Here is a 25,035-nt window from a genome sequence, read left to right on the forward strand (position 1 = left end):
TGATTTAGCTTAGATAGGTCTCATTGCTTATACGTCAAATAGAAGATGATTCTAAAGTATGTGTTGTTTCTGAGCTTTGTTGGCAACACAGATGTTAGCCTGAAATAACTGCACAGGATTTGGTGCTAAATTACATGTTTTAAAATATGAATCTCTGTTCCATATCACAGAAACGTTAGCTCAGCCATTTGAGATGAACAAATTGATTTTTGGTTGAGCAAAATCAGAACTTTTTCTTCATGCAGTGAATTTTTCAGCCCTCCTATTCCTCCTTGGAATTGCATTTTCTGATTTTTTTCTCCTCTTTTATTCTTTCACCCTTTGTTCTGCCTCATGTTATTGAGGAAAATAGAAAATTCAGTGTATTTTTCTTGGTCTCAGTTGCTCGTGCAGTTGTTTCTTTGTGTATCAAAAAGCAAGTTAAGGAGCAAAGAATTGACGTAAAGCACGCTTAAAAATGAAACAATTTATTAGAAAGGAAAAGTTTTAGAAACCTTTAAAAATCCATTTTATAGACCACAGTTAAAATAGTTCCAGCTATAGTTCCACACAGTTGAAATTTGCAGTATGAATAGTTGAACATATGTAAGGTAATTCCCAAGACACCTTTATCTTCCATTTCACATAAGACTGAACAATCTAATCTAGATTCAAACTCTCTTCAAGGTGAATAAAAACAGAAATATTAATGATCTTTTCCAATGTATTCAAACAATGGTACAGCTATAGGAGGAGTCTCATTCCTTTTTAACTGTTATCTTTAACACTCTTTTACATAAGGGAGAAATGTGCTATTTTTGACAGATCATCTCTAGATAACTTCCAACTGGGATAGTTTTCAAAACAGATTTTGATATTCCTCAGTGTGCTGTGCTAGCAAACATTCCCTTATGTTAAAACAGCTTTTGGCACTTAGGGATTCTCTGGTGTGTACTAGTGTTCTGCTCATGAATATATTGGTTTTAAGTGTTGGAGTTGAGTTTTTTGGCTGAGTCTGGACTTTTTTGACTAACCTGCTATTCACTCTCTGCCTTACTGATATACAGCATGTTAGTTTTCTAACCTGAACATAATTTGGGGACAGCCCAGAAAGTTGCTTTTCTAGTTTATCAGCATTTAGGTGATCTGTGTGGATAGAAATAAACACCAGAGGGCACATGGGACAAATCCTCCTCCAGCATTACTGTGTGTTAGGGCAGCTTTCAGTGGGGATTATTTGAGGCAGCAGCAGGAGGTGGCAGTAAAACTTCAGGGAAGAATCTGGATAATGCTAATTAATGCAACTCCTTTAAGCTTTGTTCTTTCCTCGGTGGGAAAGTAAGCCACTTAGTATACACTGAAGAAAGGTGCATCAGGGACACTTGTGATTAATTCCTCTGGCTTGAAATGAGTCTATAAATTGTGATTTGAGTCCCTCTAGAAAGGAGTTGCTCAGCAGTGCTTGCTCAGCACTGCAGGAAAGGCAGCCAAGAGGCTTTTGCTTTTCAGTCCCTGCCTATCTGGTTAATAATACTAAGGCAACCCACTAGTCACACTGCTAGTGAAAACACACCCGTAGGTTCTCTGAAGGTGCTATAAGTGCATTCAGTTCTAACCTATTCTAACACAATATTTTTCCCTTTGGAAAGAGCCTGAAGAGGAGGAGATCAGCCTGAGCCCTGCTAACACTGGTGGCTGTGGCTGGTGTGGCAGTACATCACCAGCACGTGGCTGGTGCATGTATTGGATGAAATGAGAAGTGATTTGGCTGTTCATTGCCCACCTTTGTGTGTTGGCATCATGCAGCTGTGCAATCAAACACTGACTCCTTCTATGGTTTGAAATCCTCTGGTCTGATCTTCATCTCCACTCTCTTGAGTGAGTAGGTGGATCCATGCCAGCCATACCAGGTGATGCCATCCATGTTCTTGGTGTGTTCTCCTTTGCGGTAGTAAACCCCATTCAGGTTGGAGTCTGTGCAGCAGTTGTACCAATAGCCACCTTGCCAGGAAACAAATCAATAGATTCCTGGTGAGTCATTTGTATCAATGATTACTGCTTTTGCTGGAGGACAGTGAGCAGAACAGAGCATTCAATGGGGTTAAATGCATTCCCTGGGGTTGCAGGTAAATTCAAATCTTAACATAGATATTTAAGAACTTACAGTTCTACAGTCAAATTAGTCTAGTAGCTTTTCAATTAGTTGTTCACTTCTCTTAGAATATTTCCTTGACATGTCTTTGACTCTGACTCAGTAAATTAGCATAGGAAATGAATTTGGATAATTCACTAGAGCATCTTAAGGTGTTTAAAAAGTCCCTGAACTCTGTGAGTATTTACTGAGACTGAGATCAACAGTTTTATTTGTGTGTTGTGTGGGACACAATGGGAAAATTAAAGAGCAAGACATAATGAAGGTAATTATCTTTGACAGAATTAAAATAAAGATACTAAATTAAATGAAGAGAGTAACCTCATTAGGGGCTTGCAATAGGGTAGGAATAAAGATCACAAGTCAGGTTGAATGTGGAGGTGAATACAGAAGAAGAATTACAGGTGCCTAATAGTAAGACTTGAAAACTTACAAAAATATAAGAAAAAAACCAACCTGGTAGATATTAAGGAAAAACTTCCTGTATCACTGTATTGCATCAGCATGTGAGATAGTCTGGCAGATACTATAATATTAGGGCTGGGAACTGTGCATAGTGCATAATACCAAGTTATTTAAGAATACCAATGTCTGTAACACACAGTCTGGCTCTTTATAAATCAGCTTTAACTGCCATATTCCCCACATTAAGTGTATTTTCCAGAATTGGTCACCTTTCCCTTGATTTGCCATGCAGATGTTACTATTTGCATGGAAAGAGGAGTATTTGCCTCTCTACAACAACCCAAGCAGCTCTCGGCACAGGAAGGGGTTTGTGTGTTTTACCTTTCCGGAACTGAGCACAGTCATCCACACACTTGTCATTGTCCTTGTCCTTCGTGCTGAAGGCTGTGTTGTTGTGGTACCTCAGGGAATCTCTGCCTGTGTTCCCAGTGTAATTCCCCACAAACAGCCTGTAGCTGTTGATTTCATTGCTCAGGGTGAATTGCCGGTATTGGGCAAAGCGTGTGTTACCTTCCCAGTCCTGCCCAGAACAGGGGAGAAGAAATCAGTTCTGTCAGAATGGTTATGAAAAGACTCCAACATACAGGGTTATATACACATTTTTACTGTCTCAGACTGCAGAAACTGCTCTGTTAAGGCAAAGGACCTTCCCAGAGCAAAGCATATTACCTACACTGGTATTGTACAATATGTAGGAAACCTGATGTGCAGCTCTTGCATTCAATATCCTTGTGTCAGTAGCCTCAAGTAATTTTTTTTCACCTGAAACAGTGACTTTTAGATATAAAGCCTTTCAGTTTATACATATCCCATCCCTCAAAGCTATTGTGCCAGCTATAAATTAGTCTAAGTCAAACCCAAACCTTTAGCAGACTGAAGAAATTAAGGGTAATTCAATGCAAACTCTTGTGCCCAGGCTGAAAAGAAGTGCTGCAAAACAAAAAGACTCAGAGACTTGAAAAATTTATGGGACATCTCTTTTGAATTTTTAAATCTGAGATGGTCAGCAATTTGATCTCTGTCTGCACTGGCTTCTGCAGGATTTCCTAGAACCCCAAGCACTCTGAAGACACAATCTGTGTGCAGACAGAAGGTTGTGTCACTGACTTTGCACAGGGAAGGACACTCTTCTGTCTGTGCTTGAATGCATCCCATGCTTGATCCTGCTTCCTTCTGTAATTAAAGCATGCAAATTCTTTGGGCTTCCTACAGAGTTAGGAGATGGTATCTGGTACTGGGGAATCACTTTGTACAAAAAGCCTTTTGCTGCTGCAATTAAGAGCATATTAATTACCTCCAACTCCACTCGCAGAACAGTGGGGCGTCTGGAAAGTCGGTAGATATTTTCATTTCCCAGCCAAAAATCTCCCCTAATATTGCCAAATCCTTCCCTGTATTGTTTCCAGTCCCTATTGAAAGATGTCAAACCAACTTTACGTCTTTGGATGATAGTCCAGCCACCTCCATCTGTCTCCATGTCACAGAACACCTGGAACAGGGAAAAAAGGCAGTGGTTACTTGGCAGTAGACTTGGGAAGGTTCAGTCCTCTTAACACAAGATATCATTCCAGGTTTCACAACTTGAAGAAATTTCTATTTTGTTTAAAACCTGTGGCAAAATATTATTAGATAAACCCTTTTTCTATTTTCTATCTTACACTCTTTCCTTCCTTGAAGTTTGCTTACATAAAGATGCTGATGACAAGTGTGGGGTAGCAAAATTTAGTGTGTGCTCATTTCACCTCTGTAGATAAGTATTCCTTGATTATACTTTAACAGACATATAATATACATTGTGTACTTAACATCCTTACCTCCAGATCTGGAATTCCCAAAAATTCATCAGGAGGTAGCTTGTAAACACCAGAAATTCGGTAGTTCCTCTGGTAAAGGGATGAGCAGTCATAAACAGCATCTACTTGAATCAGAACCAGAAAGTGAGAATCTAAATAGCAAGAACTCTCCTGTTAAGGTGGTTTCTGCAAAATTTAGTTTGTGGTACAAGGTGTAATGAAGACCACTTTCCACAAGTCAAATGTTTTCCTGAAAAGACCTTTTAAGTAGTTTATGCATTGGCAAAAGGTGGCATAACACTGAGATTTTGTGATTTTTATTAATTCTTATTTTAATTTTTTTTTAACCTCTGCTATGCAAAAGGACATCTCTGCTTTCTCTTCACATTGCCACTGTGTGTCTGTGCTGGAAGATATAATACATTTAAGTAATAAAGTAATATAAATAAGTAATTAAGACTTCTCTAGTGGGGTGGCCAAGCTGCTGCCAGGTGTCTCTTTTGAGTGTGTGAACAGGTTGGCCAAGTTTGTGGCTGAGGGATGTTTGTTCAGCCCTTTCTGCATTGCTGTCTGTCACAGAGAAAATGCATTTTAGCTGCACTCAGCCAGTCTGTGAAAAGCTCTTTTCCGCCTGGTGCAGGAACTGACTTGAAGATGGTAAAATGCACAGCTATTCTGAGGGGGATAAATGAGCTGAAGCAAAGCTTTATCCTGTCTGACAGTTTTCAAAAATGCCTCTTACCTGGTGAGAGGTATTACCTTAATGTGTCTTAAATACCTTCTGGGCAGTTTCTGCAGTGTGTAAGTGTTTTTTCTATACCTTCAAAGAGACTTGTTATGGTGTGACTGTTTTTTAAGGCCTGTAAATAGTGATGTGTCAGAACTACCCAGGTTTAGAGGGTTTCTTCCTATTTTAGAGGAAGAATTAAGTAAATAGATTGAGAAGCTTTTCCTTAATATTAAAAAAAATCCAGATGAAGTAATTTTTTTAAGTCCTGTGAATAGTGATGTGTCAAAACTAACCAGGTGGAATTATTTTAGAAGAAGAATTAAGTAAATAGATTGAGAAGCTTTTCCTTAATATTAAAAAAAAATCCAGATGAAGTCTTTTGGCAAACTAAATTGTCTCAGAGTGAGACAATTTAAGTTCTTTGCAGTGAATTTCGTTTGAAGAGAAAAGTCAACAAAGAGGATGCTTTCTTGTAGAAGTGCCTTTACAGGTAGCTGACCTAAAAATGCACCTGCATTCCACATTTAGTACAGGCCTGTGCAATCACTGTGTGCAGTGAAATTTTCCCTCAGGGAAGAGAATTTTGAAGAATTTAACTGTGGTCTGGCTAGGCTTATATCCCAGTTTGTATCTTGCCTCATCTACAGCCTTGAATTTATAAGAATTACCCTTAAAATAATTAATCACTCTTTCTTACTCAGAGATAGTCATAAAGATACTTTACAAATCTTCAGTAATTCCTGGTGAGCATTTCTGATTGTTTTAGCAATTTCTAGTTTCCTGTCAGCACTGTGAACTCAGAGGTTATTGCTGCCAAAGCCATTCCCTTACAAAGCCAGCTTTCTTTTAGGATTGGTACTGTAGTGCTCAGAAAATGAAATATTAGACTGAACAGACTGCATTTCACTGTAGAAAAGCAGTACCTGTTCAGTTTCTGTACTCCCTGAGAACAGACACAGACATAAAAATACAAATTCAAACCAGTTTTCTCAGGATCATTGCCTAAGCAGCAGTCAATACTCAGTTTGCATCCTTGCCAACCACATTAGCAGGACATGCTAGCACTAGGAACTAGGCATTATTTGAGCATTGAGGGGTGCATGTGGGAGCTTGGTGACTCCCTCCTTACCAGCTGAGGTCTGGGTGACAGTCTGAGCTGCCTGCAGCTGCATGATGTCTATCTGGTTGTTCATCTCGGAGTATTTGCTCTCGGCGTCGATGAGCCGAGACTCCATCTGCTTGGTGCTCCCTTCCAGCTCCATCACCTGCATCACCACGTTCACCCAGTCCCCTTCCTGCTTCTTGCTCAGCTCCTGCAGCATTCTGCTCAGGTTTGCCACCTGCAGCTTCAGCTCCTTGATCTCCTCGCAGCAGCCTGGCAGTTTGGGCTGTGCATTCCCACTGATCATCCTCCTCTTGGGAGGTTTCTGCAGCAGGGCTGGGTAGATGGCCACAGACACTGTGACAATGCAGAGCCATGCCAGCTGAACCGTGGCTCTTGCTGGCATTTTTGCTTACAGCAACAGAAACCTTCCAGCTGACTGCAGCAGTCTGAATGCAGCTGGGGTAGGTATGAAATTCCCTGCAGCAGCCTGGTACCTTCCTTGCTTCCAGTGGAGTGAGGCTCTGAAGGTGGAGCCTGAAGAAGTGGCTTTTTTTCAGACCCCTCCTGTCAGAGTCTATGCACTTTGGGAAGTCTGTCTCAAAAGAATCTTATATACTATTTTTCTGTTTACCTCCACCCCCCTGGAACTATGTAGAGCTGGCTGGCCCCTCCCAGTTCTTGTGTTCATGTCAGGTGTTTACAGGGTGAAACTGGAACAGGTTTCAGCCAGGAAAGGTTGGGGAGAGCAGGAGAGGCTTCCCTCAGTTGTGTCCTCAAGGGGTGTAGGAGAGGGCTAGGAAAAGAGAATTTCCAGCAGTTATTGCCTATTGGATTGGAGCCCTCCTGGTGACTAGTTCTGGCACTTTAATAACATGAGAGTGTTAGAGATCCAGAATGTGAAAAGGCTGTTCAAAATGGGTGAGTTTATAGAAGTTCAAGGAAGGCAGCTCCCCAGAAGGTAGCCCTGGCTGCTACAAATCCTACTAATATATTCCCCAGAAGGTGTAGGGAGTAACTCTGTGCTTGCAGTATTTCTTAATTTAGACAATATTTTAGCAAATTAATTAGTTAGGCATCTAATCCTCTTCTCTCTGGATACTGGGGTCTCTGCACTGTTAATGTTGTAAAATCCTGTGCTCTTTTTTTAGAGATGGGGTATCTGGGATGGAATGAAACCTGCAGAATATGTAAATAAAAATCCATTCTTCTGTTTATTCATAGAGGGCTAGTGAAAGGACACTAAGTAATGGTGAGAGTCTACCTACAACTGATGCAAGGTTGTTGTTTTTACAGACAATATGATCTAACTCCAGTGTTATGGAGGCCAGTTTATTAATAAGATTTTGAGAGGAAAATCTGTGAGTGATTAAACATTCGTAGTTACATAAAGAGCAGATTTTAGAGTAAACTTTAAATTTTTAGACCTTCAGAGTATTGATCCAGTCCCAGATGGTTGAGATAACAACTTCCTCTCCTCTTTTATGTCTCTCAACAGTACAGAATTTTATTATAGCAGTTTGATCCCCAAATAAAACCATTTCAAGAAAGGTGCAGCCTTTTACAAGAGGTCTTAGTTCTAGATCCTTCAGAATAAGTTGTTTCTCCCCAGGCCAGCTGCTCTGTAATTGCCTAACATGTGGGTTCTTGCATCTTCCTGCAAAACTTCTGATTGTGATAATGGGCAGAAATAAGATGAAATAAAAGATTAAATGCTTCATGCTCTTTGCATAAAGGCTGTGAAAGCTTCTTGATGTCCAAGGAAACAAAAGAAAGCCAATCTTGCACCTCTAACAAAGGACATTAGACAAACCCAACTGACACACACTGTCCCATCTGGGCTTCTCTAACTGATCCAAAGTGGCTGCAGGATTTCTGCTTGATTAGGAGCCAGTAGGAAATCCTTGCTGACCTGATATTTGCCTTTAAAGAAATAGAAAGCACAACTGCTTGTTGATGCAGTTTCTCTCCCTCCTCAGCTCTGGTACACTTGTTGCCTGATGCTTTGTTATTCCTCTGATTTGCACCAGGGCTGGCTAATAGTTTTTCACCAAAACAGACCCAACAAGAATGCAAAGATTTTGGGAGATGAAGGATCAAAGCACAGCAGGAGTGGAATATGAACACAGGTGTCTCATAAACCTGAATTTTCCTAGAGAAAGGAGGGGGTCTTTAGGAGGAGGTCAGAACTAGAGCTCTCCAAACAAGCAGTTGTCTGGGGGTGACTGACTGTGTTCTGTGCTCTAGAGAAAACCTCTGGGTCTGTCATGTCAGCTGGTGAAGCCACTGTGTGGGATTGGTGAGCTGAGATATTGCCAGAGACATGCAAGTAGAATTTGATAAAAGCACTGAGGAGACCTCCACAGCAGACCATAGGCTTCAGTCAATTTTTGTTGTGGACATTCCAGAAACCTTCCATAGCAAAATTGCTTTTTATACTTCAGACCAGAAAGTGCCACTGCACACAGATGAAAGGCTGACCTTTTTGTTCTGCCTCTAATCCTGTCTGAGCCCTCTTCCAGCTGGAGCTTCTGTCATTCCCAGGGGCAAATTCTTCTCCGGCTTCCTGTGATGAGAAACGTGTTTTTGTCAAAGTTGGAACAGAGAACAGGACAGGCCAGACTCTGCTTCTCTGCCCCAAAAAGCCACCCTGCTAACTCCCCTATTGTGTTACACAGGACTTCAATCCATTCTGCTGCTGCTCCCACTCATCATAACTCTCCTGTCTTGGGCAGATGTGGAAGAGAGGAGCCACTTGTAACTCCATGCTTTCCCTCTTTATACAAATTTTGGGAGGATCCAAGATCCAGTTGAATACACATGTTACAAAACACTGCAAAAAGGCCTCTGAATCCCTTCTCTAAAGTGGAGTATTTCATTGGAAATGAGACAGCCAGGGTTTTATTTTGGATTTGACTCCCAATTTGTATATCTGTATGCAAGCCATCTTCCTTCTGGGTACTTTGATTTACCTGTTTAAAAAGAGAATACTTCGTTCTCTGTAAGAGGGTGACAGCAGACATATGCAGGAATGGAGAAGAGCACAAATCTTCCCATCTGTCGTTACTTTTGAGAAATCATTAAAGGAGATTTGGGCAGAGACATCTCTTGGCAGAGATCTCAGCCTCAGTGGAATTTGACTTCTTTATTAGTATTTGAAAGGTGGGTCTTTCCCACCTTCATGGAGAGCTGAATGTGGTCACTGAGGCAGCAATAGCTACAGGTGGTAGGCATTGCCAGGGTAGGTCAGTAGTTGGAGGTGACAAAAGCTGTTCCACTCTGTACTGTTCTTTTTAGGATCTGAATTCAGGATCCTGGTACCTTTTGTAAAGAGGTATAGTTTGGGGAATAGCTGGGGAGAAATGAGTTCCATGATTACTGAGTGGGTTCTGTTCTTTCCTTTTCCCCAATGCTGATGGAGAAATTGAGCATCATTTGGCCTGAAATTCATCACCCTAGTTTTCATATTATATTTAGCATGTGGAAATACTGTGGTACATCATAGCTAGAAACACAAGATCCTAAAGTCAAGAACATGAGACAAATCCTTTTTGACTTCCTTCATGATGTTGTTCTGAAGTGGTTGTGAGAACTGAGGCTAAATATGGTTTCAGTTTGTATGTGCCATATGTTTATAATGTTGATTGATGTTATTACATTCAAATATATTAGGATTACTTGATTAGAACCAGTTATCTCCTGTCCCTGGAGGGCCAGATTAAAAGAGGTGAGTTTAAATGATTGCCTTCTCTGGGAAGCTGTTCTGGCAGGTGTCTGCAAAGCTGAGACAAGAAGAAAAGCTCAGTGCCCTGTGGCTATTTATTTGGTAGCCATTCATTGCAAAACCCTTAATATGCATCTGGCAAATGCTTAGATTCTGGCATTCCTGGTGCTTGCTGAGATGGCAAAGGCTCCCATCAGCTCTCAGCTGGCCTATCACAGGGTCCACACTTGGTCAGAGCTCTGAAATATCACTTTGCCCTCCCAGGAAGTGTGGAAATGTTCACCTTTGGCTCTGGAGATGCTCATAAATACTCCAGCATTCACTCTGCTGCAGCTTTATGGTCAGGATTGTATTGTAAATCTCTGAAGTTCTATGGGACACAGGTGGCTCTATGAGAAACAAAACTACTTCCTGCTGTCTTTTGTGATTTCTTTTTTATTTGAGGCATCCCCTCTTTGCATAAGCAGTGCACAAAGACTGCCTCTGTGTTTCACCCTTTTTTTTGCTAAATATCTTGCTTAGCAATCATTTTCTTCTCTGCTTTCTGATTAATGAAAAATAGATGATCCAAAACTTTTTGCAGCCTAAACAGCAGGGCTGGCTAAGAAATTCATTGTGACATTTTTCGCTGATTTTTCTTTCAAAGCCGATGCATGTTTTTATTTGATTTGCAAGCATTTATATCAAGATTGGGAATCTGGGCAGTTTGGATGCCTGTGAGCAATTGTGTCCTTGTTGGGAGCTGAAGGGGCTGCTCTGGCTGGAATCACTCACCCATCTCAACTCTTTATTAAAAACAGCTCTTTCCTGGTATCAGTTTCTCCAACAGATTTGTTCCCGGAATGGGAATAATTTCCAGTGGCATGATGGACATGCATTGGTTTGCTGAGTTGTTTTAGGGACTGTAGGTTGTTTTCTGAGGTTTCTCGAGTCAAGGACTGGGGGATGCCTGAACACAAATAAATTCTAGAATTGGGGAAAATGGCCAACAAAGCCAATTCCTTTTGCCAGGGGATTATCTGTTCCCCCAAGTCTCCACAAAGTAGAAATGCCTTCCAATCCCAGATGCAGCTCTCAGCACTTCTTCAGAGGGAAAAACAAGCTTGACTGAGGCTGGTAAAATCTCTCACATGGAGAATCTTTTTAAACAAACTAGAGGAGACTGAGAGAAAGAAGAGTTTATCTTCTTGTATAGACTCTGCACACAAGGTGCTTTATTGCAAAAATGAAGTTTCTCTGCCATGTTTTGGGATGCATTCTGGCAGTAGGAAATGTGTTGTTCCCTCGTGGAATAGTTTGGGACTGCTTGAAAAGGCTTAAAATAAAGGGTTTTCATTTAATAATTTTTATGAGAAGATGGGGAGAGTCTGGTTGCTTCTGAGCTCCTGAAAATTTAATATATTTTGAGTGACAGAGAGTATTGTCAATATCAAAGATAATGGAAGACTGGAAAGCCCCCAGGACTGTGTAAAATAGGACATTTCTAGTAAACATTAGACATTTATGCCTCGGGTTTGTGGAGGAGAAAAGTCTATCATTTGAGTTCTCTTCCCACTGAAGACAATAAAGTTGGTTTTGATTCCCAGTTCATGTCTGGTTTCTGTTTAAATAACCTTTAAAATATACAAGCAATAGGAATTTATTTCTCTTAAATATTGCCCTTTTTTGTGATTCTAGCTCAGTGTACATGTAAAACCTACAATTTTGATATCTTAATAAGCAGTAGGCTTAGGTAGCCTTTCACTACTAATAAAATTCGAAGATTTAAGATTTTTGACCAAGATTTTTATATTAGGGAGTTTGCCAAGGGTCATCACTTCTTGCAGGGATAGAGTGACATAGCAATTGGAAAATGTTTTTCATCAGGAGGCTTGTTTACATTTTAATATCCCACTACAAATAGCTCAGGGTTGGACATTATTCTAGCTACAGTACAGATACTGTTTAATAAACAGGAGGGGAAATTTAAATTATACTGTTCTGCATGATCTAATTATGCAGTGAGCCCAGGTGGGCTGAACTCATACCAAGCTTTATTGATGAGGATTAGTTTTGCAACTGATTTGTACTCATTTAGAGGGAAAGCATAAGCATCTTCAGTTGTTTTGCTGTTTTTTTCTGATCACTTTTTCTTATTGAATAAAATGTGAAACAAAATGGAGGGTATTAAGCTGAAATTAGTTCATTTAAAGTTCATGCAGCATTAATTCAAAGCATAATAAGTCTGGTTGAAATTACGTAGGAAATCTTGTTATTTCTGTGGTCTCCCACTTTAATACTCTTCTTGCAAGCATAGGACAGCTCTGTGTTGAACTAGCCTCAGAATATTTTAGGTAAGTACCTTAGCATTGAAAATATACAATTTTGAAATCTTTTCCTTGAGCATTAGTCCTTCCAGGCTCTGCCAGCCCAAGGCAGGCAGCAGAGCTGAATACTTGGGCTTTTCCTGAGAGATGAGATGTAATCTATGACCTACCAAACCCATACCTAAAACATTCTAAATGCCCTAAAAATGTTCTTTTGTGCCCTGCTGACAAGCCTTCAAGTAGGAGATAGTGGTGGGGTTTTGTTCTAGCTTTTTAACAAAAATGAACTGATGAATATGTTCTTCCCTCAGAGGACATGGAGAACAATTGATCTTTTCCTTAAATATTTAACTTAATATTCTGAACTAGGAGGAATTGCAAGGATGTCTGCTAGTTGCAAAGACTTAAGTTACTGTCTGGCAAGTTAGCCAACAGCATTGTTTCTATCTTGAGAGATGTTTTCCCACCTCCTCCTTTCATCCAGAGAGATTTTCTAATTATCTTTTTCCAGCTACAAGGAGAAAAACCCATCCCCTTGATTCTAATCCAGTAAACTGCCCTGATTTCCAGCAGCAGCACTGTGACTCAAAACCCCTGGCAACTCTGCCTGGCTGAAATATTAGCCTTGGGGCCTTTTCTGAGTGCCTGGGTGCTTTTCTGCAGTATTTTTGTTCAATCTCCAGTGTGGTGGCTAGAAAACAGCTCTGGAGGGATTTTAAGAGTGTAATGACATTTTGGAAGATTCTGTCTGAGCACAGACTGACTGCTCAGGTCTGCAAGGAGAGGGGCAGGAAGGAAGGAAGGAAGGAAGGAAGGTGAAAGGGAAGGAAAGCATAGAATGTTGTATTTTCTAAAGGTGTTTTTTGAATGTATCAGGTGAAAATAGTGTGAACACAAAATGGGCTGGGACTGAGGAGCCACAGCATTTCCTGCTTTTACAGAAATCATCCTAAGCACAGGGAAAAGCAGCTGCCAGGAGATACCCCAGGCAGAGGCTTCTCCTAGTCCACAAAATTACCTGTCACTGCTCACTGGGCTCTAGATCACTTGTTACAGGAGAGTAATGTATGATTATTAACAACTACTGCTTTGTATTATTATAAATCAAAGTCTTTCTCCTTTCCCTCCCCATCTTTTCCTTCCCTTTACTTAAACCTAACCATAAAGAGATTTGAGACTCTTAATTCTGCTTTGGACAGACAAGAAAGTAGTTAGTAGTTTATTTTAGTTATAACAAAAGGAGTTATTGAGTGCAGTGGGGAGAATCAACAGAAGAGCAGTGCTAATTGTTGGGTAATAAAAGTTAGCAGCCAGTTTTGTCAGGAAGTGTTGACAAGGAAGATAACTTGGAAGAAATTAACTGTGTGACATGCTGGAAGTTATGTGCTGCCAATGGCTCTTTAAGTCATCAGGGCATGAAATATGACAGCCATTTGTCACTTTGATGAGGCTGCTGCCAGGCTTTCCCTTGGGAAGCTGGCTGGAGGTGGTGAGATCTTTGACTATCCTGTTAAAAAATGACATGGAGCTGTTTCAAGTGCTTCCCATTGTTGGGTGTCTGTCATCTTGAACTGTGATTATGGTGTGTTTTTAGTCTGGCTAAATCTAAATACAGCTCCCCCAGTCTGAGGTCCTGTTTCCAAAAGTATTTCACTTGACCTTCCCAGGTATTGAGAATATATCTAGGTATCTAGGAACTTGATTCCTTACTTGTCAGGAGGTTTCCAGGGACAGAAGAAATGTAGCATTCATTTGAAAATTTCCCCCTTTTTTGTCTGTTTATTAATCCCTCTAATACTTTAGATTTTCTTATCTCCTACTGATCCCTTATGCCCTCTTACGAGAGGGAAATCATGCAGCCATTCTGATGATGGCAGATATGAAAGAGCATTTCTGAGAGCTGCCTGTGGCTCTGGTCCTGATCAAAGACCACTGAAAGTCTCTTTGCACTGCTCTGTTGCCATGTTTTGTTTTGTTAATTATTCTGTTACATTCCAGACATTAACTACCGTTAGTATTGGGCTTGTAGGATGTGTTGGAGGTGCTCAGGTGTTGTGATGTTGCTTTGAGCAATTTGCACTTCTGGTTCTCCAGTGTCACTAGGGGAAGAGGAGGGCAATGAACCAGAGGCTGTTTATAAACAGCTTTATAAAATAGTAAAAGCTTCATTAAAAATGTCCTCATTAAATTGGGGTTTAGGAGAAGTGCTCATCACTGAGTACCCAATTTCTGATAGTAAGATAAGAAAACCAATGTGAAATAGAAATTATTTAAGAGAACAGCTGTACATCATGAACTAGAGAATCAGGCTCAAGAATAGCCTATTTGCTTGTGCTTCATCCCATTCAGCTGGCCTTGCAAAGCAAGGTACAGACTGAGGATTGGTTGTGATGGGAGAAGTTTCTGGTGTGTTCTTGAAAATCAGCAAAAGAAAAGTGCCAGTGCTGGTTGGTACCAATGTAGAGGCTTTGGATGAAATGTGAAACTGAAATTAGGGTTGCACACTTTGTATGTAATGTCCTGGTGACATTTGTCAGCTGTTTTAATGATATAGACTGTTTGCTGCATCAGTGAAATCTCTATTCTGATTTTTAAGGGAGTTGGTGGCCTGTTTAAGAGGAAGGGAGGAAAAAAGTTAGTATTGTAAAGCTCTTAAGTGCAGCTGTTTGAAAAATCATGCCTTTAAAATTATTGTCAAATATTCTTCTTGCTATGCAAGCTGTTATTTAGAACTGATAATCATACACAATCTCTGGTTTGTGTAACAAGTCTTGAGATTATGTGCAGAGAAACAGGTGTGCACCTGTTGTTTTCAAATATATAATCATTGTGTGCCTTATGTGGTTTAATTGATCATATGGAAGTCTTAAACAAAAAAAAATAGAGTGTTCTATTGGTTTTTCTAAATGATAGAGCTTGGAATGATCTACTAGAAGCTTGTACCAGCTCCTGCTATGCCAACTGTGTTAAATCATCTCTCTTTTTCTGCCTTTCCAGCATTAACAACAAACTCCAACAGCCAGAAGCAGCTGCTGGGGTGCTGGAATATGCCATGAAGCACTTTGGGGAGCTGGTGAGTCCTGCTGGATAATTCACTCCTTCGTGTCTTGTGTTTTCATGGTTTCTGTGGTTCGTTTTTTGCTGGGTGGTGGTGTGGTTTTTTCAATCAATCACATCAAGGTTCTGCTTATAGCATTTCATTGTTCATAGTGAAGGGCCTTGCTGCCTACAGGGATGTTCAGTGGGCTCTTTGCAGCAAATTGGCTGCAAGAACTTGATTTGGAGGAGAATTTTGCAGCTCCTGTTGATACTAAATGCAGCTGTGAGCAACTAGCAACTTCACAACATAAGTTATGTCGCCACAAGTCAAGTTGACAACATTAGTCAAGCTTATTTAGGATAAGCTGGGAAGGGAGGGAATAAGTTCCTGTTCTAGGCTTCAAGGATTTGAGAAACTGTATCAACACCTTCCAGGTAAGGATTTAATGGAAGTCAGGCCTCTAGTCTCTTTCAAAAGTGTTCACAGGTATTATTTAGACTAGCAAATTAACCAATCCCTTACAATTTAGACTGCTCACTGAAATGAAATAACCCCATTATGTATTTCTTCTGTGTCTTTCTCAGCATGATTTACCTTTTTTTTTTTTAATTTTATAAGGAATTTAATTTGTGTTCAAGGACCAAACCACCCATGCTCTCCTGACAATTCTATGGGTAAAAAGATGATTTTGCAGTGGTAATTGTTGCAGTGTTTTGGGAGGGTTAGGAAAAGGAAGGCAACCCTGGAAAGACAGTAGATCACCCTGTTGAAGTGGTAATGGCTAGAAAGTGGGAGTAAAGACAAAATGGTGGAAGTCCTCTGCTGTAGGATTACGTGTGGTTTTGACCTAGACTGGAAAATAAATCCTTTCTGGGAGAAGTACAGACTTCAGAACATCTTTGCAGCTTCTTATAATTCCTTGGGTGGGTTGAGCAAAGTTCTGCATTACCTAATTCTGACTTCACTCTTCAGCAGCAATATAGTTCTAGCAGTAAATGTAGTTCAAAGCACACAGCTTGCCAGAGTAGGCAGTGAAAAGAAACTAAGAGGAGCTGTGAGCTCTGTTTTCCGGGACTTAATTGAAATATGACTTAGCTGAGAAGTTAAAGGGCTAAGTGGAAGACCTGGCATACAGAGCATGGTTTATAGTGACTCTGCCCAGAGGTCTGGGAAAAGAATCTGTTCTGCAGCCTCTGTCAAGACATGAGCTGCCAAGGACTGAGCAGAAAAACACTGGCAGGGAAAAGGATGGAAATATATTAGGCATTTCATTTCTTGAAAATGAGAAGCAAAATCTAGAAACAAAGACTGAAGAAAAGTGTTAGCTGATAAAGGATCAGTGCTTGGCTAACTTTTAATGGCTTTGGTACAAACCATAGCCTTGCCTTGTGAAGGGTGTGAGTGAACCCCAACTTCATACTACCTGCTGTATTAGATAACTGCCTAGCAGTAGCCACATCAAAGCCTGGGGGTTTTTTCTAGTTAGTCACTCCATCCCTGAACACAAGGCTGTTTTTCATGTTTGAATGCAGGCATGTGCAACAATGGGAAGTGGAATATATTACAGATTTACCTTTTTTCCTATTCCACTCACTCCACTTCTCCAAAAAGGGAAGCACCAGCTACTGAGCTGGTATTTCAGTGGCACTGAGTAAGGGGATGATGTTGGATTAATCCCTCTGGTAAACCTGAATTCATTTCTGTGCAAGTAGAGCAGTGCCAGGATTCTAGTTTTCACACCAGCTCAAGGCTCTTCTTTGTAGCACAGAATTCTGTGAGGATATTTAGAATGAAAAAAGGGTGAAGTGACCAACACAGACACAGAATTTTTCAGGAAGAGCTGTAGTAGTTAATATGAAGTGATCAATATTAATCCTGCTGTTTATTTTTACTTTTTTCCCCCCTTCCCATAGGAAATTCAAGCTACCTGGTATGAAAAGCTGCATGAATGGGAAGATGCTCTGGTGGCCTATGACAAGAAGATGGACACAAACAAAGATGACCCTGAGCTGATGCTGGGCAGGATGCGCTGCTTGGAAGCACTTGGGGAATGGTAAGAGGGGAATTCCTGAAGACTGAGGAAAGTTGTGTTTGTCTTTTCCCTGGATGCTGTCACTCAAGTGCAATTTTTTTGCCTCAATTCCTATTTACTCTTGCTTACACAATAGTGTGAATATTTCTGTGGTATCTCTTTTTGTTCATTGAAGTCAGAATTGGTAATAACATCTCTAAGCGTTTTGGGATTGGTCATCTGGTGAGGTAAGGTCTCTCTGGAAGAGAATCTGCAATCTTACCATCAGGTCAACCCCATTTATAAGAGAAAAAGACATTGTAAATAGAGGAAACATTAACTGAGCAGAACTTGTCAGAAACAGTCATAAACGGAGCTCATTGTGACCCTCTTTTTTAAACTGATTAAAACATGAGAGATCTGTGTTTATTCAGTGTCAGACCTATGCCTTGTAGAAGGATGAGATTTTCCTTATTAGTCTTTTCCAGCATTTCTTAAGCCTTGTCTTTATGGACATTTAGTCTTTCAAGCTTTGTGTCAAAAGTGTTGCCAACACACAACTTGACTCAAGTCACTATTTGTGAGAGGGTGATCTGCTGGTGACTTCCAGCTTGCTGCCTAACTGGGGGCTTCTGTTTTCTCTTGCTGCTCAATTCCAAGAAGATAATTGCAGAAGGCACCCTGCTCACTGTGGCGTGCAGCTCTCCCCAGGGCAGGTGTGAGTTCATCCAGGTCCTGCCTTGCCGCTGAACTTTGCCTGTCACGAGCTCTCTGCTGTTGGGTCCTGAAGTGAACCCACAGGATGGCATCACAGCAAGGAGATTCCTCTGCACTAAAGTCATTTTACTGCTAGAAATAGGGCTGCTTGAGAAACCTGACTCTGGCAGCATTTTTCTGCCCTTTCTGTTTCTGAATGAGAGTGAGGCATATAGGCTGCAGCTTTTCCAGGAGGGAAAATAGATTGATTGAGCATTCCTCAGTCAGCTTTTCCAGGAGTAGGCAGCTCTCACTAGGGATTTGAAAACTTTTTCCCTCCTGCAGGATGTGTATTTGTGCAGGGTGTCCTTTCTGAACCTCCTACTTATTCATGTATCAGCAACAAATCTATGGAACAACAACAGACAATTTTCTTTTGTTGGAGTGAGATGTCATGGATCTATTGATAGTCTGTACTGATGAGAGCAATCAGAGTCTCCAAATTCTGTTGTGGAACTGAATTCCAACTGTGCAGATGATTTTACAATTCAGAAGTACTTTTTCAAAGTGCTGTCTGCTGCCTTGCAGCTGACTCTAGAGATGTCATCCTGAGGCTGAGGATTCCATAGTTTGGCTGCTGTTACTCTTCAGTAGCACTCAGTTTGACTGTTTGTGCTGCTGGAGTCTGCTTGACAGGATAAGGCAGATAATATAGAATTATATTTTATGATATTTTGAGAGCACAGCCAAAACATTCTTAGCCATTTGTCTCCTCATGCAGTTACTCCTGTAGGACCCATAGTGCTATATCAGCATCTGTGAGGTTTTGATTTACTGCTGTTGCTGGGTTTGGCTTGGTTTTTCATTTCCTTTGGGTTTTTTTCCTCCTGGCCCATTAAGCTGTCAGAATGACTATCTTGCCTGTAGCAGCCCATTGGTTCTGTTTGACTAACTCGTCTTCCTTTCTGGGAGGGGAGAGGATGACAGTAGGGAAGGTAAGTAATTCTGCTTCACAGTTGGCAGCTGTTTCACTGCTACAGAGTATCCAGCCTAAGAAATCCTGGAACTGCAACACCCACAGTAATTGGTTTGATTAGTGGAGCATTCACAGTTGATTTGAAGGAAATAATATAAAAAATCCTGATGCTTCCTCTCCGCTGGAGATGAAAGATTCAGATGCCCCCTGAGATCTTGCCATGGCAAGTCTTCATGTGAGGTTACAGCAACATTCATCCTGCAGTCTTTGTTTTCAGATTTGATGTGTTAATTCAAAATGCTTGATAGTAGGAGCCATGCCCAAGCTATTCAGATCATATGTTTCTTCTACTGACACTTGCAAAAAATTTTAAGCATCCTTTTTTTGGTGGTGGTTGTTTGTTTTCTTGAGAATATTTTTTTTTTCTGTATTTGTACCCTGGCATCATCAGTCCAGTTTGTAAAGTAGGCATTAACAGCTGCTGAGGAACAAATGCAAAATTCTCTTTGAATGTGTGTTTTCCAAACAAAGTGTGCCTTAAAATTATTTTCTGATGATAGGATATTTGTTGTCAGACTAGCATGGTTGAGTTGGCCAGAGGAGTCAAATCCTGTTCTCCACTCAGTGTAAAAAGAACAATGGGGCTTGTTCTTGGCTGACCAGTGGGAAGTGGTTGTTTAATGAGGCAGAACTCTTGGAAGATGCTTTTTGCTGACCAGAAATTGTGGATTCTTCTCAGGGGGCAGCTCCACCAGCAATGCTGTGAAAAGTGGACCCAGGTGAATGATGAAACTCAAGCTAAGATGGCCAGGATGGCTGCTGCTGCTGCCTGGGGTCTGGGTAATGTATCCTCCTGTGCACAGATAGATTTAATTCAGCTCAGAACTACAGAATACAGGAACAGCAACATCAAGGAACCACATTATTTACACTGGGAAATGAAGTAAGCAGCATTCCATATTGAAGCCTTTTGGAAAACCTGCATTTGCATCAAGTCTCCCAGAGTGGTCTCCAGTAACAGAGTGTCTGAGCAGATGAGCAGTTGCTGAAATGCTCCCTTTTGCTTGGCTTTGCACTGAACAGAGCTCAGGCTGGCAATGAGATTCATGGACTTGCTCAGATTTGTGGCAGACTCTTGTTTACAAACAAGAACAGTATCTGTTGGGCATTTTGAGAGGTTGTGTCTGCTGAGTAGACAATCTTAAGTGGAATAAATTTATAGTAATCCAAATGTCAATTTATGTTGATAGCGAGATATTTACTAGAGAAGCTTATGAATCACTTGCTCCCTGCCAGCCTTTGCTGAGAAAAAAACATCTTTTGCTTTGTAGGGCACTAATTCATTCAAATGTTCTGGAAGTAACAGAATTTTAACGTTTTCATCAAAAAGAATGAAAGAACCTTTTCCACAAGGGTAACAATTTGTCTAGAATCAAAATGCCTATGTTTTTCTTATCTATAACTATAAATAAATAGCATAATAAGCCATATTTTTATAAGGTTTATGTATAAACATAAACAGAGTGTCCCTGCCAAAGAAAAGCTGTTGGAAAGCTGACTTAAATGCAGAAATACCACTCAGCACTCAGACCTAGGCAGTGATGTCTAAGCACAACATGATAGTTTTGTTCTCCCGTTGCAGAGAAGGCTGTTGTGTCACTGAGGGTCTCTGTGTCTCTGCAGGTCAGTGGGACAGCATGGAAGAATACACCTGCATGATCCCCAGGGACACCCACGATGGTGCTTTCTACAGGGCTGTGCTGGCACTGCATCAGGACCTGTTCTCATTGGCTCAGCAGGTAATTATCCTCCTTGTTGGCATTCCAAAACCTGCTTTAAGATGTACTAGGCTCTAGGGTTTCAGGGGAAGACAGGCTGTTTTAAAGCAGTTGGCTGTAACCTATGAATTGCCCAATAATGTTTTTTGCATGGATGTGTTAGACCTGGGTGATAAATCTTACCTTGTATTTCCAGAAACATAGCAGTGAATGCATATCCAGATAGTATTGGTCCAGTGCTGAAGAGCATAAGAATGCCTTAGTCATTTTATGGCTTTTTTTACTTCAGTGCCTCTTTTCTAGACAGGTAGGGCACAAGGATTATCTCAGCAGATATTCCATTCTACAAGGCACTGATTGTAAATTGCCAGGAATGCCTGAGATACCTGTAAGATTCCTAATGGATTTTTGTGCATTTCTGTCTCTTACAGCTTTTTCAGTGAAGGACTCATATAGATCATGTACAATAACTGTAATTTTTCCAGTAGCATTGATAAATCTCAAATCTTAGATTGAGGTAGCAAGGCAAGGAATGAGTCTGTTAAACAGAGCTGTGTTGGTAATGCTTGTTTGTCACAGAGGAGATTTGCAGAGTGACTCTGGAGATGTGAAAAATGTCATTTACTTTCAAGGGAAGCTCAAGTCCCATTTCTCAGAATTCTGTGCTGGCTTGCCAACTTAGATAAAGGAGTAATTCAATCTGTGCTGTCAAAACCCATACATAGAATTTTGGGCGATGTGCACAGTAAAATTAACCAGGCATTCAAAAGGGTAGAGTCTGTGATTAACCTTTAACATTTTGAACAGGAAAAGCTATAGGTGAGAGATTATATAATGAGTAGAACTAGAGCAGGATTTATTTCATGCTTGAAGAGCCTGTGTTAGTTTGAGGATGAGAAATGGAATTTACTGTCCTGTAAAATTCACAAAATCCTGTTGGGTTATGTAAAACAGTGAAAGCTATTTTCTTTCACTGTATGGTATCAAGAGACATTTCTTGAGGTTCTTTTTTGTAACCAACTCTCTTGCACTAAAATGTGGACTTTTTCTCTGCAAATGTTGTTAATGCTGATCTCTACAATGACAGTAGGATTAGAAATACTCCAAACTTTGATTTTGTGGGAAGACAAGCCTCAAACTGTGCAGGTGATGAATAAAGGTCCCTTGACTTCCCCTATTTATACCCTGGACACTGTTTTCCTGTCAAATCTTTCTGTTGATAAGATTCTTTCCTGGTTCTTGTTGGAGAGTGGGAACAACACCAGCTTTGTCCATGAGGTGGAACAGCTGCACAGCAGTTTCAACAGCTGACTCCAGATAAAACACACCACCTTAGCCCCAAAATCTTGCTCTATTTCAGTGCATTGACAAAGCCAGAGACCTGCTGGATGCTGAGCTGACTGCCATGGCAGGAGAGAGTTACAGTCGAGCCTATGGGGTAAGTGTAGCTCTCAGCCTTCCTTCCTCTCATTGCTGCTTCAGACTATCCCTAAAAATTGCATAAAACTTCAAGTAGTTCTTGTCTCAAGCATAAGACATGTGTAGGCTCACAAGCTAAATGCCTTTTGTCAGATAAGAAATATAACTTTGCAGGAGCAGCTTTGGGACAAACTAAAAGGGAAGTGATCTCCCTCAAAAGAAATAAGAATTGATATTTAGGGAGTTTAAATCAGCAGGTCGTCTCAGTACCAGTGTTTAGCAGTTGGTCCTTTATCTGTTGGGCAGCCTATGTACTTAAGATTTTGATGCCAAAATACTGCTCCTTAATTACAGATTCGTTCTGTAGTGATTGGGATGGAATGTGATTTTTCCCCTTCAGGCTATGGTGTCCTGCCAGATGCTGTCAGAGCTGGAAGAGGTTATCCAGTATAAACTTGTACCAGAGCGCCGGGAGATCATCCGCCAGATCTGGTGGGAACGACTGCAGGTACAGCATGGAAAGGTCAAGGATGGAGATGCTGATGGGCTGGCATGAGCAGCTTCCTTTGGAGTCAGTGTGGTGGCTCAGCAAATCTTTCCATGTCTCTTTCCATCTCCTTTGTGCTTGTCCTGCTTGCCTGGGGTTTTATGGGCTTTTTTTTCTTTTTTAAGTTAATGTTCCTGAGGTCTCTGCTGGTATGACACTTTGAAAGAGAGACCTAAACCTTGAAATAGATGTGTGCAGAAGAGAGACACTGGTAACATCCCCAAGGCTGCTTATCTCAATATTGGGTTACATCTGGAAATACTGGTTTGGATCAGGCTAGTTTGAACTTTTTACCTGGCTGTCTGCATTTTCAAAAGTGAATTCTCTCCAAATGCTGGAAAACTGGTCAGAGAATTCACATGCTTGTAAAATAAAAGATTATCCTGTTCCTTTTGGACCTCTTACAAGAACATTTCCAGCTGATTGGTGACACTTAAGGACCATGGCTTAGTGGTGGAATTGGCAGTGTTAGGTTTATGGTTGGACTTAAGAAAAAGTCTTTTCCAATCCAAATGATGCTATGATTAACTTTGACCTTTCAGAAGTGACCTTTAGCAATATTGATTTTCCTGTATTGAAAGAGAAGTTTGTGCCTCTCTTACTCTAAACATGAAAAATCCAAAGTACCTCTGGGAATTTAAATCAGACAAATATTTGACACTATTTCCTTGCAAAGGCACCCCTACAGTGAAAGTGAACATCCTCAGATGCAGTTGTACATACAGGAATACTGTTTAAAGAGGTGATTTCTGCAAGAGAAGGGGGTAAAAGAAAAAAAAGGCATAACTAAGGTAAAATGCTCCTTGGAGGAAGAACTTTTTCCTGTGCAGCATTCTTCACTGGGACTGCTATAATCTGCCACCTTATGAAAGCCTGCTGTATATTTTTTAGCTGTTTGGGAAACTGTGACAAAGCTTTTAGTCTCCCATCTGCGTTCCTGTCTGGAAAAGCTCAGGACCATTCCACTGGGGTAGAGGGACTGAAGTTGGCAGGAAGTGTAATGTCTGAATACAGCTTTTTATAGTCCTGAAAGCAATACATACAGTTCCTGAACATTTTATAGCTGTTCTTTAATAATTTTTAAATGCCTATTGGAAGAAGTTTATTTGGGTGTTAGGGAACAAGCTTTGCCCAACTTCCCACTCCTCAACTTTGGGGAAAAGCAGAAAGGGAAGGAATAGTTTTGGTGCTGAGGTCCTTTTTGCTGTTTGGAAAATCTCTTGTTTACCTCAAAACTGACTAGTCTCTGGCTGAATAGAAACTTTGGAGTATCACTGTTACCCTGTACTTGGCCACTATATCAAGCACCATGGATTTGGTTGTTCTCTGTCCCTTCCACAGTTCTTCTTCTCTGTAGCATCCTTGAATATTTGAAATATTAGACTCAATCTGCGCTGACAGTGTTGCACCTCTCCCATCAGACAGACAAGACCCAGACAATGCTTGCACAAGCAGCACAGCAGTTGGAGCTGCAGTTTCTGGCAGAAAACCAGTTTAGAGGTTCCAGCCTCTGAAAGCAATGCATGCAAGGAAAAGTAAAAGGGCAATAACAAAAATAATCTTTGCAACAGTTTGGTTTCCTACCATCTCCATGTCGAGATTTGTCACCATTTGAACCAAAAACAGGCTTTAAAACTAGGTTAAGAAGGCACTTTGGAAGGCACTTTGACTCACTTTGGAATTGTATGAAGAGCTTTCCTGATTTTTGGATCTGTTTCAGCTTTAGGAGCTTTTCTCCTTTTTCCATTAGAGGATATTGTTAGACTGCAAGCACTGAGCTAACTGCAGGTTGTGAGAGGAAGGAACTGAACCTTCTTCACACACTGCAGTGTTAAAGAAATAGTTCTGAAGTTGCTCTGCTGTGAATTATAGGTACAGGAGTCTCTTATCTTGATGGAAGTCCCTTCAGATCCTGAATCAAGGCTCTGTGCACCACACTGGAGACCAAACAGTAACAGATTCTCCCTTCCATTTCCTCCCAGGGCTGTCAGCGGATCGTGGAGGACTGGCAGAGAATACTGATGGTCAGATCTCTTGTTGTGAACCCCCATGAGGACATGAGAACTTGGCTCAAGTATGCCAGCTTGTGTGGCAAGAGTGGGAGGCTGGTGAGCATTGTCAGGCTCTGTCCTCTACAGCAGGTTTTTGGTTCATTGGCTTTGCTGTGCTGCTTCAACCTTGATTCCTAAATGCTTTCATTGCCCAGGTGGGATGGGCTCTCCTCTGAGGAGGAAACTAGTCAGAAAGTGTTGAAATGCTAAAATTGTAACCAGTGTAGTGTTCCTGGTTGTAGCCAAGGTTGTTTTTTGGGACTGTT

General features: G+C 40.9%; 2 protein-coding genes across 6 annotated transcripts in view; one reads left to right on the plus strand and one right to left on the minus strand.

The window, feature by feature from the left end:
* The window catches only part of MTOR (mechanistic target of rapamycin kinase), a 63,070-nt gene that overhangs the window by 20,054 nt on the left and 17,981 nt on the right, over positions 1-25,035 (plus strand). For all 4 annotated transcript variants that reach the window (XM_085079974.1, XM_085079975.1, XM_085079976.1 and 1 more), the window contains 7 exons: positions 15,249-15,324; positions 17,205-17,344; positions 19,714-19,814; positions 20,658-20,773; positions 22,113-22,190; positions 22,572-22,679; positions 24,701-24,826. In XM_085079974.1, coding sequence (XP_084936100.1) covers positions 15,249-15,324; positions 17,205-17,344; positions 19,714-19,814; positions 20,658-20,773; positions 22,113-22,190; positions 22,572-22,679; positions 24,701-24,826 — 745 coding nt within the window. The remainder of the gene's footprint in view (positions 1-15,248; positions 15,325-17,204; positions 17,345-19,713; positions 19,815-20,657; positions 20,774-22,112; positions 22,191-22,571; positions 22,680-24,700; positions 24,827-25,035) is intronic.
* ANGPTL7 (angiopoietin like 7) lies at positions 452-6,796 on the minus strand. 2 transcript variants are annotated; one of them, XM_085080044.1, is made up of 5 exons: positions 6,249-6,796; positions 4,411-4,511; positions 3,891-4,085; positions 2,918-3,116; positions 452-1,980 (listed from the first exon to the last, which is right to left on the minus strand). In XM_085080044.1, exons 1-5 carry the CDS (start codon positions 6,625-6,627, stop codon positions 1,811-1,813), a joined length of 1,044 nt encoding a protein of 347 aa, XP_084936170.1. In that variant the 5' UTR covers positions 6,628-6,796; the 3' UTR covers positions 452-1,810. The 2 variants fall into 2 exon arrangements, with proteins under 2 accessions (XP_084936170.1, XP_084936168.1); XM_085080042.1 differs by having other exon boundaries at positions 4,411-4,514.

This window comes from Lichenostomus cassidix, chromosome 21 (genome assembly GCF_008360975.1).
Source record: "Lichenostomus cassidix isolate B80296 chromosome 21, HeHo_3.0, whole genome shotgun sequence".
Classification (NCBI taxonomy): Eukaryota; Metazoa; Chordata; class Aves; order Passeriformes; family Meliphagidae; genus Lichenostomus; species Lichenostomus cassidix.